Consider the following 22,137-nt stretch of genomic DNA (forward strand, 5'->3'; position numbering starts at 1 on the left):
ACCTATGTGTGGCAATGCATTTTTCTCTGTTTTTGAGACCAATTGAAATAATAACAAGGGCTAGAATTTGAGGGAGAATGTAGCCCATTTCAAAGTAAGTATTTATAGGAAAATAACCACTTTGTTTCCACTACCTAATTGTTACCTTTTTCCATATGTGTGCTAGGAAGATGTAGAGCTTTCTTCTAATTGGCTGGGGTCTGCCTGTGCCCTGCAAGAAATGACTTTGCATTGGGAGGAAAGTCTATAGAAGCAAAACAATTTTCTGAAGGCAATAATGGCCAGTATTGGCACTGCTATCTTAAAAAAGTCTTCTTGGCACCCTGAAAACAAAGTTCTTATACTGGTAGTTGCCAATCACCTGCAATTCTTGTTACAGAGCAGTGTTTTTTTGTTTTGTTTGTTTTTTTTTTGTTGTTGTTTGTTTGTTTTTATAAAAAACCTTTGAAACAATATTCTGAGGCTTGCAACCCCACTCTTATCTGCTTAGTATCACTGGGGATCTCAGCTTGGGAACTGTAAACAGAGCCCAAAAACGTCTGGCAGGTAGTAGCTCTAATAGTGGTGGAATCGAAACAGATGGTTCTCTTTCATTTGCATGATGGAGATGGGTCAATATGCAAAGACTTTCTTTAGGCATCTCTTTAGGAAGTAGAATGTAATCCCCCCAAATCTTTTATTTATACCTAACTTAATCTCGAAAGCCTCCCATAGTATTTTATAAGAGAAGTGTCTCTTCCTCTGGGCATCCTTAAAAGCCACAATAAAAATTATCATAGTACAAAACAGTGGGCTCCTTCTCAGATGTGGAGACACAATGCAATGTAATTACATGACACATGCCATGTAATTACAGTCCTTACTGAGGGCCTGTATGGACTTCACAGTACTGAGCTGAGGTTCCTATGTAGCCCTGACCACAATGTAGCTTTAACTCACAGTTGATTACCAAACAGTAGGAGTCTAAGTTGAAAAATTAACAATGTACGCATTTATCTTCCCCAGGGATGTGATGAGTTTAGGGATCACGTTGGTTGGTCATCAAAAGAAAATCATGAGCAGCATTCAGACTATGAGAGCACAAATGCTACATTTACACGGCACTGGCATCCAAGTGTGATAGACATTTCTCCCTTATGAGGGAGGTGACAGACTGAGAGAACAGCACTGGCCTTCAGTATATATGAAGTGCTACTAGAAGACACTTGATTTCCTGGGTCCTTCCTGCAGTGAATAGAAGAGCTACAAGAAGCACCTACAGACTTGAACTCCTAAGTGCCACCAGAATTTATGAAAAGGGAATTAGGATCCACCAGTGGTGGCAAGGAAAACAGCAGTGACAATAAACAAAGTACTACCTGAATAAACATACAAACACCTTGAGCTCTCTAACCTCCTTTTTATCTAATAGACTTTTTAAATGTACATAAAATTTAAAAAAAAAAGAATATATTTGTCAGATAAAATCATGATATTATTGTTAAATTCAACAAAATATTTTCCTTAAATCTGTGATTTCTGAATCTTTTTTTAATCATTTGTGTTTATTCTTCATAAAGACTTTCTTTTAGTATGATGTTTATATCTTTGGACCTTTTTAGTGCTAATTCTATGACACATTACTACACTGGGTACCTCTGAAGGATTATTTGAGTTCAAAGAGATTTAAGAAGCATGACCAAGCAATGTATATCTGTCCAAACTTTGGTATCCTTTTGTGCCATTTACTTTTGTTAAATCAGCACCGTATTGACGTGGCTAGCTAATTGGCAGGGAGTCAGGAAAATGCAAGTTGCCAAGAGCTCTGATATTTTTTACAGAATTTTTTAAGGTTACACATATACTATCTTTTAAAAGAAAATAAAAGACAAAAAAAATATATATAAAAAAAAAAAAAGAAAGAAAAGCAATAATGACCCCTAAGTAGTTCTAGGCACTTTTAGCAAATTGTTTGCAAGATGATTTTAATGGACTAGAGTTAAAGTGAGATATATTCTAAGATGTAGATCTACAACTGTAAACCTGCTGAGGCACTACATTGAATGGACAAGTGATTGTAGGAGTGTCTCAGAACACGGATGCAGTTCTCCGGTGTTACCTAAACCATGTAATCTGAGCACATCACATTTTTCTTCAATACTCTGCATTAGCAAATTGAAAGAAATAGCTGGCATATATTGCATATATTTTATATTAGTTTAGGTTGAATTCAGTCCAACTGTGAGAATAAGGATGTAGATTTTATATTAGAACCGTAGAGCATGAGGCAAGGGGCAGTTCAGAATTTTCATGTTTTTTTACAGGCTTTTGCTGCTCTGAACAAATATGTGTGTGCTCACACAGACACAACAGTCATTCATCAGGAACACAGATGCAAAAGTATTTGCTCATATGAATATCTTTGTATGCCATTTACTTATATATGTATTTTGTTTGATTAACCATAAGCAATAACAAAGCATGTCTTTACAGATATTGCAGGAATGTATATGAAGCAGAGAGAAATGCTTTAAAAAATTCTGAAAATTGTGAACTACCCCAGCAGTGAAATGCTGTACTTCCAAAGAGAATTGGGATGCTTCTATTGATTTTGATTGAGAAAGATCCCAGGGATCAGTCATAAATTGGACTTGTTTGATAATGTGGGCATCCACACAAAAAAAAAAAAATAAAAACAAAAGAAAAACCCTGTAAATGTTCCTTTGTAAAACTTGTAAATTTTATTTATACTGTCTTGGTTTGTACACACATTTAAGTGTAGTGAGCTCTGAATACATTGAAAATGCACTATATTTTTCTATTTTACTTGCAGAGCATCACAAACATATATATTCAGTGATACATAATGTGTTTTCCCACATTTAGGACCAAAGATAGTTATCAAAAACGTCAACACATCCATTTCCTTCCTCCTTTTTTGAACCCCTTTTTAGATCACTGTACAGTTATATTTGTCATTTTATTTATTTTTTTCATTAGAAAAATCAGTTTGGTTACACCAATTTTTGTCCCTCCACCTTTGTTGAACAAAATCTGTAAAAAGCTTTTAATTAGCATAATCCCGTTACATAGACACTTCCATTTGTAATCTTTGTAATAGACTGTAAATATATTTTTGGAACTATAATGCAACGTGCATAAGGGTTATTTTTCAGTGTCCATATATGATTGTTTATACAATTCACAGCACTTTACAGTCATGCTGAGAAGCCTAATTTATTGCCTGGATTTGGGCAGAGTAAGAAATTAAGGTGATTATTCTTATTTCATATTAGATTGTCAGTCAGTAGAAATTGAGTTATTTTCTGTATGTGGCTCAAGATGTTTTTTAGCTATCAAAATTAATTTTCAAAAATGCTGTAGAAGTAAGATGCAGAGTAGACTGCATACCCAACATTGAAATTAGTGCATGCAAGCACTTAGATAACGTACTTCCAGTAGCCATTGGAACACTAGTAATTAATAAACATCCATTTTGTGTTATAACTAATGCTAAGTGCCTCACTACTGGGGTGAGCATCTGTGAGCAACTCCACAGGGTGCTTGTCAGTTTTGCTGCTGCTTTAGGCACCTAACTATGAATTTAGGAGTCTAAGTTCAGACACCTGCTTCCTTACAAACTTTGGCTATTTTTCCTAAGGGCTTGGTGATTCCAAGTACAATACAGCAATGCTGGTATTGCTGAGAACCCACAGACCCTAAAAGCAACAGAGTTGAGGCCAGGCTTCACCTTGAGGACCTGCTCAGTGTTCTGAAGCACAGAGGCCTCAAAGCATGTGTGGTGACCTAAGCTCACGCATGTAAAAGTGAGAACCCTAATGTTATTTCTTCCTTATTTTTCCTTGTTTGATTTAAGCCATCTTTGAATAGTAAATATATTTTATCATTCATCTATATACCTTGACTGCCTTAATGTTGCCACAGTTTCTTACACATTTGAAAGTGGTAGAGTAGAAAAGAAAGCACAATCAATACCAATATCCCTATTGTATCTATCTATTCAGAACATTACTGCAGTTTAGAGCATATGCATGATTTATATCTGGTAGAGCAGTAACATATTGATGTTGGTTTCAGTTCCCCAGATTCCAGGAAAACGTAATACAATGTAACAAAAAAAAAAAAAAAAAATGCCAGAGAAAGTTGGTGTTCATGAGAGGAACTGGAGAAAGAGTTGGGAGAGGGAATTAAAAGCTAAATGATGAAACAAATAATTGAGCTCAGTTCTGGAAAGAAATGAGCTTAATTCCATTGAAGTTGGGAATTGTGCACCACTAAAGAAGACAATATCAGGCTGTCAGTGAGGTTAATCTTTCTTGACTTTATCCATCTGGAGCAAGTATCTAAAGCATCTAAAAGAGAGATGCCTAAGACAAGCAGAGTGAATCTTCCTCTGGGAATACTTATCTCCATTACCTGTAGAGGGAACCCAGATGATTAGGTTAGTTTAGGCATCTGATGTCTAGATATTTAAAACCAGATGATTCTTATTCTATATGTCCGTGGCTGCTACAGTTCCCCCCCAAACTGAGTGTCATAGAAAAGCAGCTCTTCCACTACTGTTACATCCCAGAATGTATTTAAACTGGGCTTTATCACAGAGAGATGTTTTGTTGTTTTTATTTTTTGTTTGTTTGTTTGTTTTGTTTTGTTTGTTTCTGTGTGTGTGTGTGGCTGTTTTTTTATTTTATTTTATTTCAGAGTTTTGTAACAGATCATCTAAATGCTTTTTGTATATGGGTATTAATTCTTGATACATTTTGTGATTGTTCTGAGGAAGACCTGCCTAGTAAATTACAGTTTTTGAATATTTTAAGTAATCAGAAATATTTGATGACACACTGCTTCAGTCCAGAGGTTATGTGATCAGATATGATAGTTGCTGTTTGCAAAACCATGTTTATCTAAAGCCTTGTCATGTAAAAATCTCCAGGAGGCAAAGATGCTTAAATGTGTCTAAAGTTGAATGTTGCCCTTAATATCTCAATAATTGAGCTCTGTCTGTATTATTATCCATTTAAAATGAGTTTTTAATATTTGTTTAAGCTGGAGTCATCTGGTGTCCACTGAGGGAGTCTGAAAAAATATTTTAAATTAAATTTGCTTTTCTCCACTGATAGTAATACATGGCAACTAGTTTCCACTGTTTTGAATGTTGCAAAAACTATTGCTTTAATGTGGGGGGTGAAGGGGTCTATTTTTGTTTTGTTGTCGGTATTTTTTTACATTTACTGGTTAGTAGTTGAAATAAAAAATAATAATAATAATTTGTCCTTAACTTTCTAAATAATTCATATGTAGCATTTTTGAGAATGATTTAAATTCTCTTACTTTTGGGTTACTACCAAGATGGTGATTGTGTCACTACAGCCATAATGCCAAGTGATGCTGAGACACCCTGACACAGTTACAGGTTCAGCTGGCACTCTGTTGCCGAGTAATGACATGAAGCAGTCCACTGATTGTATGGGAAGAGTGAAGGCCAACTCAATCAAAAAAGGGTCATTCCACCTTCATATATATATATGTAATATTGGAGCTAACATTTACATCCATAAGTCATTATATCCCTGCATACGACTGGGATATCCCTGCATATAATGACTTGTTCAACATTTGTTTGCTGGTGGGGTTTTCGTTTGTTTTGTTTTTTGATTTTGGACAACTATCATTTGTGCTGTTTCTAGAAGTTCCCAGACAGAATGATAAGGCCAGGTTAAGAAAAGTACAAAAAAAAAAAAAAAAATCTTGCCTAACAGTAATTATGACAGCAGGTGTTGCAGGACAATTCAGACAGTTGGACTAGTGATTTTTAGATAGCTAAGCTGCTAGCAAAATGGGATTTATGCAGGAGCTGTTAGGATTGTACAATATGAATTTACTAATATGTAGAAATGGGGGATTTTTTTTTTCCCCACCAACTTTGAATGGAATTCGAGATGATTGATTTGAGATTCAAAAATCTGCTCAAAAATTCAACCTATCCAACAACTGTTTTTAAAAAGTGATCTTTATTATTTTCATAGTGCAGCCTTCTGTTTACTTGCAAATAGGTAGTCCTGTAATTAATTAAATTTCCTGCAAAAAGGATGGGGGTGTGGGAGGGTGGAGGGGGAAGAATACAATGATATTGTTTATTTATTTTTAAAACTTTTCTGGATTAGGTTTTGCAGGATTTTTAAGTTTAGATAATCAACACACACATTTAGAGTAAAGCCTATTGAGACAACCTAAGGGACAAAATTAGTGTGTCTAAGACATCCATAGAATTCTGAGCACACATTTAGGATGGGAAAGGGTCAGGCAGTTTGGAAGTGAAAGGAGTCATTTGGTGTTTATATGCTGTAGACACCATCTAGGTTACGTCCTGCAAGATTATGAAAGATGAAAGGAATCATTTGGAGTTTATATGCTGTAGGTTATGTGCAGTGAGATTATGAAAGGTTAAAGGCTTAAGAGGAAAATGCTATGCTCACTTTTGTTCTTGGTGAAAAGTCAGAAGACAGGAGTGAATGGAAAGAGAAAGCTGTGAAGCCATTCAGCATGTCTAAACTGTAGGGTTCTTCAAGCCATAATGGGAATGGAGTTAAGGAGTGTTGAGATTTTTGTTTAAGTAAAGAGATGCAGTTAATAAAATATACCTAATAATCTAGGGTGGAGTGGTTTCGGTATTATGATTTTTCCTCAGGCCAGATTGGAATTTGTCAAAGAGACTAAATTGAGACAGATGGGAAAGCAACTGGTAATATGCAGCTCATTCAAGCAGACTTGAAAGAGACATGAAAGGAGAATTTTACATTAAAATATAAAATGATGATATTTACTCTCAGGGTGTTTTAAAATAGTTTTCTTTAAATTTAGGGTAATTATAGCAGATTTTAGCACTGATACTATACAAATTGGGTGAAATTATTGTCTGATTAGTGCCCAAAAAAAGAACCACAAGTCAAAAAATAGTTGATGTCTTGATAGCCTATGAAAAAAGATGAGATACAACCAAGCGAAACTTGTATAGCCAGCCAAATGAATCTTGGACAAAACAAGACATAATTCCTAGTGCCAGAATAGCTAAATCAGGAACAGGAAAACTATTCATCCATGGATCAAGGCTTCTGTATTTAATTGAACTAAATAACGAATTGTAGAACTGTGCTGCTAATAATAATTAATACCAATAATGAAAAACTACAACTTAGAGTTCATCTGATGAATTGTAATATGGCTAGCACTAAAAAACACACTAAATGCTTAAATCCAAAGATTTATGTATGCTGCTGATATTAGAGTTTCTGGACTGAGAGCTATTTAAAACCAGTTATAACCTAGAGAACATAAAGCCCCAAGTCCTTATCTAAAGCTTTCCTATTTTCTGCCAAAGGAAAAAAAAATGCTGAGGAGTCAGTAAGGTTGATCGACTGTAATATCAACTGTTTTGTAATTATTTCCTTAGAATTATCATGAAATACATGAGTTTATCTCATGTATTAAGAACCAAACATCTTGCTCCAAAGATGCAGTCTCACTGAGGGGAAAAATCATCCATTTGTTTTAATAAGGCATCAAAAATTTGCTTGAAAAGAGGCCAGACTGAAGAATTATAGACAGACTTTATACACCTTGATCTCTCACATTTCATGTATGTAGAGACATTGTTCAGGCAATTTCTTGACTATCATTCAACCTGTCTTACTATGCCAGCTTCCACTGGCTTCCTGAAGGGTTACATGTCTATTTTTAAGATGTCTGCTGGAAAATGTTTCAGTTTTCTTTCCTCAGGGACCAAACAGCTTATACCAAGAATGTATGTGTAGTTTGAGAATAGAAGGTTCAGCAATCTCTCCAGAGTATTCTTTTTTCAGTCATAGTTATAAAAAAAAAATTAAAAAATAAATAAATAAATAAATGTGTTCTCCCATTGAGGTTGCACATAGTCAATATCATGATAAATTTTCATGGAATAAACTTTGAAAATGCATCGAGAAGTGCATTTAGAAATGCATCCTGAAGACCAAAAATGAGGGTCTTTAGATGGGTCTATCTTCATAATATTACTGGATAGTCTGTGTGTGGCTTTCCCCCATAAAACACTCAAGCTACCAAATTATGGAGTATTCTGGGTAGAAGATGTCCTCTGTCACTGTCATTGAAACTAGACCACAAATGCAGAATGTACAAGTCCTTAAGAAAAGAAAAATAAATAATAAACTAGTTCTGTAAGAGAATTAGACCAAGATTTCTCTTTCATTTATTTAGTTTGACCTTGGCAACAGCAATGCTTCCATATCAGGTCAGTGGAAGAGTAAGATGGTCAAGACATTAGAAGTTTGGTTGGGGTAAAGGGGCTCCTTGTGTGGAAAAGAGGGGCTGAAAAGAGGTGGTGGACCTGTGGGTGACTTTGGACAGTCTTTTTACTTCTCTTCCAGGATCTTTGCCGTGTAGACGCCTTATCTTCAGACTGCCTCATCCCAGGACCCTCTACTGTCTCTTTTAATTGAGTACTCCTTAAGTCCTACCTTATATTACCCTACACAAAATAAAAGTATCTTCTTCTATAGTAGACAGTGTCTGTGTCATCACAGGATGCTGGAGAAGATGCAAAGACAGTGTTAGGTTTGTCTAATTCATTTGCCTACCTATGGGAAGAAACTGTGTCAGCAAGGCAAGGAAAGGGATTCCTAATGAAGATTCTTCTTTATATTGCTAGGCCTCAGTATTATTATTGGCCAACTAATTCAATGCTGTTCTGGACATAAAGGATGCATTTATTATATAATTTCCCTACATACGTCAGCTCATCCACTGCTAAGGGTGAGGGTTTGGGGGAATATATAAATAAATAAATAAATTTAAAAAGTTTTCAGGTATTTCTTTGTAGTGCTCTTTTTAAGATAAATAATTGAAATAATTGTTTCAATGCCTAAATTCCCTAAACTTGTGCAAAAGACAAATCCTTTTTGATGTTTGAAAAAACTATCCCAGATAGACTGTGTGCTGTCTGTTGCAAGTTTCAGTCTTTATATGTTTCCTATCTCATCAAATTCCTTGCTTAGCATAGGGGTATGCATTCCAGTCCTCAGGATGGTATCTTGTATTACAGTACTGAAGACCCTTTCCAAGTCTCCATACTTGTTGCGTTGTGCAGAGATGTCTCTGGATTTTGAGGGTTATTTTCCCAGCCATGAAGAGGGAAATTAATTTTGAAGTATCTCTACTTCCAACTCTCCCCAGCTGGCATGAGTCATTACCACCTAGCAGCACCCACGCTTCACTGGGGGATAAGTGGAAGTGGGCAGTGAGGAATGAACATTTAGTTACCCCAGTGATGATAAATGCTGCTAGGTAATTTACCAGGATTGATTGTGTAGGTTCTCCATACCCTTTCCCGTCATGTTCTTCCTCTTTAAAGCAACCACAAGCTGTGGGCATGTTTGGTACTGCTGCTAGGCTCCGTACATCTCTTTCTGTGACCAAAAATCTATGGGTTGGGGAGATCAATGCCACATTCTAAATGCAGAATTCAATAATGTTGGTCAACACTAAACTAAAAAAGTGGCAGGGGAGTTGGAAAGTATACAGAAGAGGTGAATCAGCCAAGCTTACAAGTGAACTGCCTAGGAACACCAATGATATGAGCTAAAGGAGTAAAATAATATCAAAATCTTCACATTGATAGAACAGTCTAAGTGTGGAGGGAGCTGAATGGGACAAGTCAGACCACCTAGTGAGGGGACTGTTTCAGGTTAGGGAGGAGGAGGGATGAGGACCTATTTATGAATTAATGAAACTCATATAGGAAGTCACATGGAAATGAAAACTTTACCTGTGTTACCTGCTTTTGAATTATTTGCTGAAGAAAAAATATAGTTTACACTAAAATTACATTTCTAACTTGAAAGTATTTCCTAGAAATATTACCCATTTTCAGTATGGGAAATTTGCTTAATAATTATGGGAAAAAAAACAAAACAAAACAAAACAAAACAAACAAACAAACAAACAAAAAAACACCTTATAAAGACAGCCTTCAAAGCAGCTAATACCATTTTTATACTTATATTCTGAAACAGGTTTGTGTAAATCTGTTTTTTTTGTTTTTTGTTTTTTGTTTTTTTTTTTAAAAATATCTGATGTTGTCAACTTATTTAAATTAAAAATCCTAGAGAAGTGGACTTACATATTTAATAATGCTTTTACAAGTTTTTGCATGACATTAAAAGTTGAATTTTTGAGGTCTAAATTGATGGTGTTTCACTTTAAATATCAGAACAGAAAGCATGTATCTTGGCAAGCATCTGCATGTTTGTCATTGAGCTCTTATGGCATACATTTGCAAAACAGAATGTTGTGTTTGGTAGAGATTAGACCACAAGTTTATTGTATTATTGTTGTTTTCCTATTTAACACCATTAGGTGATTGAAGTCCTTGTTAGCTAAGGTCAGTGAGTACTAGTGAGCATGTGAATATGATGTAAATTGGTAAAAGCCATTTCTTAAAAGTGTGGAGATATCCCAGAGACATGATGTCCAGCATTTATTGAATTCACTTTCTATCCTTGTTTATCACAACAGCCAGAGCAACAAGACAAACTCCCTTCATGCTTATTAACAGCTGAATTGAAACTACACACAGTTCATGATACATAGCTGATGTAAATGTAACTCTTATCTGGCATCCTTTTACTTCTGTTTCCAAGAAGACTCACTAATTTTTGCGAGTTGAGAAATGGCCTACTCCTTTTCTGAGGCCACAGAGGAATTTTACAAAGTTGTTGTGTTAGAAAGGCAAAGTAAGTCTAAGACTGATCCTATAGCTTTGGGCTTTGGGAAGGTAAGAGAGAGGCAACATGTCGGAAGGGTGAGTGTCTGTAGATATGCACATATAGCCAAGCACTTTGAGCTGCATCTGCTGCCTGGAAAAAGGTTGGCAGAACTTTATCTCCACAATTCTTTCCTGCACTTTACAGTTTCTTCCCTTCCTTAACCACATTTTCCTTCCATTAATACCCTCCCTCTTATTCTGAAATTGGTGTTTAGGCCACTTCTCTGGGAACAAGGTGCCTTCTGTTTTAAGTAAATTGGACTTTTTTCACGCAAGAGGTTTAGTGGCCTGCCATGCCCCAGAAGAGCTAATATCTTGGTCTGTAGATACCACAATGAATCTGGGCTTTCCCACATCATTCTACCATTTGTCAATTATTAGATAAAATATTTATTATCTCTTTGATCTTTTATAATGTGTTTTCTGTTGAAAGTATGAATTTAGACATCTACTTTCAGAGAAGGTTTGGGGTTATGAATCCCTGAAAAATATTCATCAGGACACAAACAGATTTACTGCTGGGATGCATGTTGGCATACCCAGAACCCTCCTAAGTGTGCTGAGTACTAGTTCACACTTACTTTCCTTTCTGTGGAGTTAGGGTGTGGGTGGTAACTTATGCATGTGCTCTTTTTGTTCCATTATTGAATACATGTATGGCCTTGGTATGCAGAACTGGATAAATTAATATTTATCCAGAACCTGGATAAATGAGTATTACTTTTGACCACACAGCTGACCCAACCAGGAACTGAAGCTCTGTCCTCATTTCAGCATATCTTGTCAGACAGCTTAGCCACTCTTTGGCCTTCAGTTTCTTAAATTTCCATTTTAGGTTTCTATTTCTTCCCAGAGATATAGGCCTGGAATGACATTGAGCATCAGAGCAGCATGACATGAAGCATTATGATAATTAATAGCTAGGTCATACAGATGCAAAGAAATAATCAAATTGATTTATCATGTGTCACACAGGGACCCTCTTGTCCCATTTGTTGATGTTTCATACTTGTTAGCTTGCACCCAGTCTCCGCTCTATAAAAGGCAGTAATTGGCAGTGACAACAAGGTGTAGCCCAAATTAAAGCCATGCCGGAGTCCAGGGTATACATACACTATCCCATGAATCTCTTGATCCAAAGGCCTTCATCCTGGTGCTGACCAAAAAAGGTCAGTAGAGGCATTGCCAATAAAATATAACCTGAGGTTTTAAATACCTATATATCTAAGAGCTATCTGTGACGACCAGTTGCCTTTAGCTTTGCATAAATTCTCATGTCAATCATTTTTACTAATTCAAAGACATACTTGCCTTCTAAATAGTAAAAAAAAAAAAAAAAAAAAAAAGGAGTCGAAAAAAAAGTCTTCTTTTTGGAAGGAATTTCTTCTCTGAGTTCTCTCTTGCTGCATTCTTTTCTCATGCATTCCTTGCATTACTAAGGTTTCAAAGGGCAGGTGCAAATAAAAACTAATAGAAGTGAGGTGTAGCTTAGTTAATTCCTTCCCTTCATGCAAAATTACACTACACTAGAAATGAAGAAACGTTATGTCACTCCATCAGATTGCGTCCTCTAGTTTTTTTTTTTGTTTGTTTGTTTGTTTGTTTGTTTGTTTTCTAAAACTCAAATATTATGTCTATTAATATTGTCCTCTTCTCGGCTTATCATAAAACATCTGCTGCCATATTGTCCAGTCTGGTGACAGAGATGTATGGCATGCTATAATGTATTAATAATGCTCTTTTCCTGAATAAGTATCTTCCCTTTGATTCACACTGTTAAATAATATAATCTGTGTGCCGGAATAACATACGCTGCTTTTGAATCAACTGTAAGAATATTGGCTGGCATGGCAGGGGGACATTCCTCTGCTGGTTATTTTTCTTTAGTATTAGTACTACATTGACTTATCTCAAAGTCTGTAATAGATTGCTTTTCTCTCAGGAATTTTCAAATAACTTAGCTAAGAGATTGCTAGCCATATGTATAATATATACATATATCTTTAAAATCCTGGCCTAAATCTATTAGTCCTAAAGCTATATTGCTCTAGAGATTCCATATGGCCAACCTGCCACTAAAAGTACAATAAAATCATCATCTTTTTATTTACTTTTTATTTCTTTAAAGCTTTTGCATTATTTTTTGTCAATATAAGTAAAATAAACATTGTCTTGGGTTGCCTAATATCATGTAATGACTAAGACAAGTCAGTTAAAATATTTTATAAGATTCTTCAACAATACTGATAATATCAGGCTAAAGAAGATTCTACCTTATTATTTTATACACCTACCATATGTATCTTTTTTTTTAAAAAAAAAAAAAAAAAGTATAGTTTAAACTGAATTAACATACCCTTTCCACCCTTTTTCTGCTTCTCTGTATTAAAGAGTTATCAACATCTTCTCCCTGTCCCTAATTTAATACCCAAACACCCATCCAAAACAAACAAACAAACAAATAAACAAACAAATACACCTCATTCATTTATCTTCTTTATTTTAAATACCAAAATTGTCAATTATAACCTTCTGGCTCATTAAGAAAAATGTGAAACACAACTACATTTCCTTCATGTTAAAGTTGTTTGCTTGGGAATCTTTGGGTTTATTGATGTTTACCTAGTGAGTCAATGATTATTTTTATCAAGTAGTGGTGTATACATGGAGATGACAATGATAGTGTAATTTGCCTCTATTACTTCCTGATATCAGGATTCTGCTGCACTGCCAATTTTATATCTGTTGTTATTGTTTGTTTGACAGAATCAAAAACATGCCAGGTGCATTGCAAAACAGAGAACAAGAAAAATCCCTTTCCAGAAGAGATGACAGCCTGAATAGAAATGACATAATGGCAGGAGACAAAGGAAGCAGAAAGGGGAAGCAAAACAAGAGTTATAACAAAAACAAGAATTATAACCATAAAATCATGAGATTGGTTTGGAGGCACAGTGAACGCTATGAGGCATTTTTTTAAAGCACATAAGGACTATAGTTGGGATTAGAGGATGGAAATGTAGAAAAGAAGCATGGAAAGGAATGGAGAAGAAGGGAGGAACAGACTGGCAACAGGAGGAAGAGTAAACAGAGGTGTATGGGAGAGGCCAGAACACACACCTGACAAACTGATGATTATGACTAAAGCCAAGAATGAAAGACTACATCTGAAGAGCATGATGATTTCAGGATGGCGAAGCCGGACATGGCGATGCTGCTAGGGAGAGAAGAGCCGGCAAAGCTGCCCTGGAAGCCTGCCCTGGAAGCTGCTCACACTAATATAACCCTGCTTCCCCATTTTTTTAGCTCCCCTCTTATACACAAAATATCCATATAGAAGAGCAAAGGAGAAGGAGAAGCAGCTAAATCAAACATTTCCAAAAGCACTGCTGGGGAAGAAGTTTAAATCAGGATGATAAAGATTTACTTCTACTGATGATGCAAGTGGCAGAGTTAGTCTTTTTCATTCAGACAAATCAATGGAAGTCTTTGCCACTACTTACAAATAGGTCTTGCTAAGAAGCAGATTTTAATAATTTAACCAATCCAGGACATTTTGAAATGTCCTTCATTCTAGATCAGAAAGAAGCAGAAATCATAACATTTACAGTGAAATAGGAACATAGAAGAAAAATATCAGAGACATTTTTCTTAGAGCTGAAAACAATTGTTTTAGTATTCAAAAAATTAAAAAGATAAGGAACGGAAATGCTAATTGAAAATAAAAATATATAACTTTCAATGAAAAAATATTATAACATTGGGAATAATTTTAATTATGCTGAAATGGCTCTTTTTTCTCCAAAAAAAGTTTACTAAAAGTTTACTTTTTCAAAGTAGACTGGAAAAGTGGCATTTTCAGAAAGTCAGATATTTTGAACTACCCTGATTTCCAAGTTAACAGTTATTCAGGAATAAGAAAGCTGCAAAATGGCCAGTCTAATCTTTTCTTCACCTCCTTCTCCTCTGCTGCTGTGATATCAGACATTTCTACTGATCAGGCTGCAAAGAGCAATACCAGTTTCTATGTCTCCCTGAGAAAAGGCATATTGCCAACTTCTTGAAGAATTATTAATTAGATCTGATTACAGGAAATATATATATATATATATATATATTTTTTTTTGCTAGAGTGTGACTCCATTTAAGCCCTCATCACAGCTCTTCCATTTTGCCTGGGAAAGTTTGTCAGATAGGTCAGAAAGTGTACTGGAAAGCCTCAGATGTTTCTGTAACTAATAAAACTGTTTTTAGGCATAGTTATAGTGTAGTCGATATACTGGCATGATAGCTAAGAGACTACTCATAATGGAGTACTCTACTACTTTGGCATATATAGACACTTTGTACTTCTGATTTCAAAATTTTGATGTTTAGAGTACTACAGATACTTGCCACTTGTGTTTTTTTCTTATAAGCTTTAGAAGACAGTAATGGATATTTTGGTTGTTGAGACACCTTATCAACATGATACATGGATTTAGTCTCTTCTAGCAATGGAATGATATAAACATTATCTATTGGAGATAATGGCCTCATTTAAGTCCATCTTGGCAACTCTAGATAGAATTCAAATAATTCATCTAGGGGAGCAGGAGACAATTGCTGAAAATCATACCTGAAAAAGTAGTAGTAATCCTTAACTGGTTGGGTTTGCCCATCATTTCCATCTTTCGCTTGAAGATTTTGGTAACTGGTGACTTACTGGATTCTCAGATAACAGCAATTGCCAACCCCCTTTTTATTTTATTTTATTTTACTTTATTTTATTTTATTTTATTTTATTGCCTGCAATTTGAACTTTGCTTAAGCTGAACTATTGTCACCTCAGGGTATCATTTTAGCAATGAGTTTGATAGGACCTATTCTGTTAATGTAGGGATTTCAGCTACTAAAGAACGCAACAGGTATAGAGAGTTAACAATGCATAGCAATGCTTGAAGAATCAGGCCCGCATCAGTTATGTCTCTCCTCCATTATTGAAGTAATATTGGATTTAAATCATATAGCCATTGGGTAAGCTTACAAAATCTATCCCACATAGGTTCCTCTCTCCTTCAATCAAAAGTGGCTCAAAGGTTTATGACATTCCATGTACCATTAAAAACAAACAAACAAAACAACAACAACAATCAAAAAAGAAAAAGAAAAAAAAAAAAAGAAAAAAAAAAGTGTCATAAGTCATAGTATCTCTCTGTAATAAAGTAATAATGTATTTTTTACATATAATTTTTACATATTTTCATACCAGTTACTTACAAGTTTTTGCAATAATATATTCAGCATAAAGCAATATCAAAACACAGTGATTATTTCTATTAATAATAGTCATCCAAGCTCTGCATTTTGCATAGTTTTCCCCCTGATTCTGGCATGGTAGCAGATATGGAAGTTATATGTACCTGTGTACTGGTACTGAGAGAAGATTTCACTGTGTGACATCTTCCCTACTTCTGCTACAAAATAAATAAATAAATAAATAAATAAAATTCACCACCCTATCATTCCCTATCATTTCAATTGGAAAAGGTGACATAACCTCTGGTAAATTGCAGTTTGACATGCCTTCTGAATTCAGACACTGAGTTGGACAAAAAGTTTGGGAAGGGATTTAGTACCAGCTATTTCAGAAAAAAGGCTGAAAAAAATAAATAAACAAACAAACAAAAAGCCTACCATTATAATATATACTGAAAGTAAAGGAAAGCATGCCTATTTTTCCTGTTGTTTTTGTTGTTGTTGTTGTTGTTGTTGTTTGTTTTAACTTAGCCTAAGTTTTTTTTCTGCAAATCCTTTCCTATTGTTATCTATCAGCTTTTCCAAGATACTTGGTTGTGCATAAAGTAAGAATAGCTGCACTAACTCAACCCCAAAGTCCATATAGCCCAGTGCCACCTGGCAGGTGTAGAGGTCGAGACCTGTTGTCGAAAGGCCTCCACAGTCCCCTAAAGATTAGGGACACCATCAACAGTCAACTTCAAAGCATCTTCAGGGCTCTTTTATCCATTATGTACAGTTCAAATGCTTCCTAAATCAGTGGGTGCACTATGTTTAATAGTCTGAATTTGTCCTAGATCTGGTGAATTTACTTTCTCCTTGTCTCTTTCCCTCTCTGTTTTGCCCTTCTTTCTTCTGAAATAGAATGACCAGGGCTGCATGAATTATTCAACATAAGAGTGTATGACGTATTTATACAGTAATATAGCAATACAGTGTATTTATATGGTGATATAAATATATATATGTTTCTATTTTGTTTACTTCTTTCTTAATCATCCAGATATCCTGTTTCACAATTTCACTTGATGCTGAGTGCTTGACTTGGTGTTTTCAGAGAGCTAATATCAGTTCATTTATTTTTTTCTTCATAAGCAATAGTGAATCTGGAGTCCCTGTATGTTTATGTATAGTTAGACTTATTTTTTCCCTTGTGCATTTCTTTGTGCTTTATCAAATTTCATCACCACTTTATTGCCAACGGCATTTAAAATTGTTAAATCATTTTGCAGTTCCTTACAGGCAGCTTTTGGTTTAACTTTTTAAAATCATTTTGTATCCAACTTTCTCATCTGACAGTTCTTAGATATCATATTTCCCTTTACTACTAATAAAAGTACTTTTGTTTAAATTCTTTGTTTTAATTCATGCTACAGAATCCAAGAAGCTTAGCATACACTTAAGTACTATAATTTATGATTGTATTTTTCAGGAAGGGGGAGAGAGACCTTCAAGCTATTTTCCTTTATGTTTTATTAACTGGAAACCTTAAAAGTAGAATTTAGACATTCTTATTGCATGCTGGTTATGACAGAGTGGCTTTACATTCAGAATGAAAAATTACTAAGGGCTACATCCATGAAATGCATTTAGGAATGGTCTTTAGCCTCTTAGATGTCCTGCCTCTCCTCAGAAGCTGTAAACCCATGTTGGCCACCTCTCTTTCCATTTAAGGAGGACAACTGGATGTTTAACAAAAATATCCTCCAACTGTAGCATACTAAGCAGGAAACAGACTGAACAAAATAGAGAAAGAGCCAGAAGAGGGAAACAAAACAAATGGATGATTCCATGATACAGGTATATTTTTCAGCACTGCCTTACTTCTGAAACTTTAGGTTTTTGCAAGGTGAGACTCTCAGCATTCCTCCTACTGCAGCTGTTTCCTCTTGTTTTTCACACTATTCCCTGCAGTGAATTCTAGCATCTGATGCATATGTCCAACTTACTGCACTGAGATGTCAGTCCCTCTCTTCCTCGCTATCCCAGTAAATACTGAACTTTCAGGATTAGGCAACAGCTGAGTAGACTTTGGTGAACTACCCTGCTGGGGTAAGCAACCAAAATTGCATTTAGCCACTTCTGTTTCATTGTAGGTCTAAACTGGGGTCTGTTTTACAACACCAGTGAAAGCAGTGAGAATTATTTGAACCCTAACTCAGTAAATTGGTTAAACCTATTTGTGTAAAAAGGAATCACTTGTTTGTCCCACATCCTAACTTCACTGAAATGCCATCATAATTCTCCAAAAGTAATTATGTGTCTACATCACAATTATGTTTAACCTTATATGAATACTGAAAGTATGTATCTCTAGACAGGTGAGTAGACTGTATGAGTTATTAGTATTCATACCATAGCAGAAATCTTATAAAGTGGGGGAAATAAGTGGGTGATGATTGACATTTAGTGTTTCTCAAGCTGAATTATATCTTGTATATATGAGAGAATAAACAAGGTTTCTATTTATTTATTTATTTGTTTTTAGAAACTTTTCCCTTTGTTCTCCCTTAAATAATATGTAGTACTGGGTTTAATTTTTTGTAATTACAAAAGTAATTATTTCAAATGTTATAGATATACTTGAGAGGATGGTGACAAAAGAGAACAAACTGCCAGAGGATTTATTTGATGTTCTGAGGGAACATGTTATAAATTTCTATCTGTTATAGGGTAGATGCTTATAAATCTTCCTCTGTTTGAAGGAGTAGAACTTTGGAAACTAATAAGCCAAAAATTGAGATTCCAAAAACTAGCAAATTCAAACTGCCATACAACATTTTAAAAATGAGCAAAAGCTGAATGACTGCTATATCTATATCTAAGTATCTATACTGACATAGGCTAGTTCCTATATGATTAAGTTATTACTGTTTCAATTTATTAGTCGTCTATGTTGGACCAGTCTCCATCCACTGCTTCAGCATTGTTTGTTGCATAGATGATGTTAACTTCAGTGGGTTCTGCTTTTTAATTGACAGATATTAATTGAGTAATAGTGACAGGCAGTAATAAAATAAAGGAGCAGAAATCTATGATTGAAGGAAAAATCATAACAAATCCCAGGTCAGCTAATCTTTCCTGTACTGGGCAGGTACAGCCTTTGTTACATAAAATGCCAAAATATCAAGGAAAGTGAGTTGTTATTCACTGATGCCAAACAACAATACCATAAAGATATTTCTAGAATATATAATATGTTCAGTGGCACAAAGGAAGGAACTCATAGACAAGCTGCTATTTTAAACTTGAACAAAAAAAATCAAAATAATAATGTTAATTTTATTATTATTATTATTTATTTATTTACTTTTTACCATTCTGTCATTGTGTGTTTGTACCATGCCATTTAGGAAAGCTTGCTTCTCGTTCCCAGCACATCTCACCTGCCCATTCCAGCTCTTTCTTTTTCCTGTAGTCTGGTTTCAAAGACTGGACATCCACAGTCTTTTTTTTGCTACAGCTTCTAACCCTTCTTTTGCCTTCACTTGGACTTGTTCTTGCATTTCTTCATTGTTTTATTTAAGATTTTTGTATCAATTTACTTTCAATTTAAATATAAACAGTACTTATATTATTGAAATATGGTCTTGGTTCAATCTTTTGTTCTAATCCTACAGTACCCTACAGTACAGGAAGTAAGAATCTATTGATTCTTTAAAGAAAAATAATAAATAAATAAATAAGAATAATCTTCCCTAGTTCCATAAAAGCAGAACTTTTCCTGTCGTACACTTTTGCACTGTTTCCAAAAGTTTGGGAACTCAACTGGAAGCCCTTTATTGGAATCTAACTTTGTTTGTTTATTTGCTTTTAATATATGGAAGTACTGATTTTTCCAAGCCTCTGAAATGCAGGGATTCTCAGTTTATTCCAAACTGAGGAAATATAAAGGAACTACTTAGAATAAAAGAAGCAGCCTAAGCCAATTTATTTCCTTTGGTATTTAGGGCTTTGATTTATTTTAGTGTATGCTCAAGCTCTCCTTTTTCTTAGAAATGCATACATAGTTATGTATGTGATCTACCTCTGCACTTTCCTGAGTACCTAGGCCAGTCTCTTCATTTTAAAACTGGAAATGAACTTGTAACCAGTGGACAGAAATTCTCTTCAAAGATGGAATATCAAGGAAAACAAATTGAGATGGACAATCTTGAGGGAGGTTTTCTAATGAATACAAAAGTTGGTTACATGTTGTGTGAAACTTTAAAAGAAGATTCAGTGTTGGCAAACACTGCTGTAGTCCACTGTAGATATACCTATTTCCAGAAAAATAAGTGTTTCAAAATTGTATCCTAGCAAACAGATCCAGCAGAAGTTTCTTTAGACAGTTTAATAACAATAATTTTCTTACTGTAAATTATTTATATTGCCAAGAATAATGCAACTAATCTGTAAAAAATGTATGAGGCATATTTCTTTCTGAAAAAAAAAAAAAAAAAATCATAATGTAGTGTTTTCTAATGTCTAATAAAAACTTAAAGATTAAGTATATACATACCGTTATATATAAATACATGCTTTAATGTAATAAAATCATCCCTCTGTTACTTTTGAAAATAGGGTACACTACTTCTTCTACTTCCTTTCCCACTAAAGCTGTCCTCCTGCACATTTTTATACTGTAGCATTCCCAAGGGAGAAAACAAGTTCTGAAACTCAGGTTTTTTGTTTGTTTGTTTGTTTTTAAATTATTATTATTATTATTATCATGATTGTCAATGGGAATGGATTTGGGAAGGAGAATGTAAGAAGGATTAAAAATATCATGTTTTATTAGGTGACATCAAATGTAATGAAATCTCTAGGTCAGCTTAATTTCTTACCTCTTCTTATCTCTCTGACTCACAGTACTGCATCTCAATAGCTGCCACCAACATCTACCACCAGAAATCTTGGCTAATTAGTAACCAGTCATGTCACTTAATGTGATCTCATCCAGCCTGACTATTGAACCTGCGTACAACAAGAAAAAGGAAATCTGAAACTCTTAGCAATTTTGTTTAGTTTGCCTATTTTCAGCAGCATTATGTTCCTACAGTTCAAGCTTTCATTATGCTGCAGTAATAGGCATAACTGAATTTGATGGGTTTAGTAGTTATTTGTTTAGGAATATTTGGTAGAACTAAGAAGCAAGACCTTTAACTACCAATCCTATCAAATTCTAAAATATAAATTTTCTTAGCAGTTCAATGGCATTAAGCTAGGAAAGAGCTTTGTTAATAAAATTCCAGAACATACATCCCTTCTTAGCAGTAACCGGTTTAGCATAGGAAGTACCCATCATGGCTGAATCATAGAATCATTAAGGTTGGAAAAGACCTTCAAGATCATCACCAATATCACCCACTGAAACATGTACCTAAGCATCATGTCCAACCTTTCCTTAAACATCCCCAGGGACAGTGACTTTACCACCTCTCTGGGCAACATGTTGCAATGCCTAACCACTCTGAGAAGAAATTTCTCAGAATTTCCAACATAAACAACCCCTGATGCAAATCGAGGTAATTCCCTCTTGTCCTATAAACAGTTATCTGCGAGAAGAGGCCAAAACCCAGCTTCGTACCACCTCCTTTTAGGTAGTTGTAGAGCACAATAAGGTCTCCCCTGAGACTCCTCTTCTCCAGACTAAACAACGCTAGTTTCCTCAGCCATTTCTCATAAGACTTGTGTTCCAGATCCTTCACCAGCTTCAGCTTTTGTAGCCCTCCTCTAGACACTCTCCATGTCCTTGTCCTTGTAGTGATGGGCCCAAAACTGGACACAGTACTTAAGGTGCGGCCTCACCAGGGCTAAGTACAGGTGGACAATCACCTCCCTGGTCCTGCTGGCTACACTATTCCTGATACAAGCCAGGATTCTGTTGGCCTTCTTTTGCCACCTGGGCACACTGACAGCTCATGTTCAGCAAGCATTAACCAAGACCCCCAAATCCTTTTCCTCTGCACAGCTTTCCAGCCACTATCCCCCAGTTTAGCTGCACAGCTCCCCCAGTAGCGCTGCAAAGGATTGTTGTGGCCAAAGTGTAGGACCCAGTA

At 35.2% G+C, this 22,137-nt stretch overlaps 1 protein-coding gene across 1 annotated transcript in view; it reads left to right on the forward strand.

Annotated features, from left to right (window-relative positions):
* Nucleotides 1-7,385, forward strand: part of EPHA7 (EPH receptor A7) — a 106,168-nt gene extending 98,783 nt beyond the window's left edge. The window contains exon 15 of the mRNA XM_035320880.1: nt 1,006-7,385. Within this exon, the coding sequence (XP_035176771.1) occupies nt 1,006-1,120 (115 nt within the window). The 3' untranslated portion in view covers nt 1,121-7,385. The remainder of the gene's footprint in view (nt 1-1,005) is intronic.
* The last annotated feature ends 14,752 nt before the right edge of the window (nt 7,386-22,137 follow it).

Source organism: Oxyura jamaicensis, chromosome 3, assembly GCF_011077185.1.
Source record: "Oxyura jamaicensis isolate SHBP4307 breed ruddy duck chromosome 3, BPBGC_Ojam_1.0, whole genome shotgun sequence".
NCBI lineage: Eukaryota > Metazoa > Chordata > Aves > Anseriformes > Anatidae > Oxyura > Oxyura jamaicensis.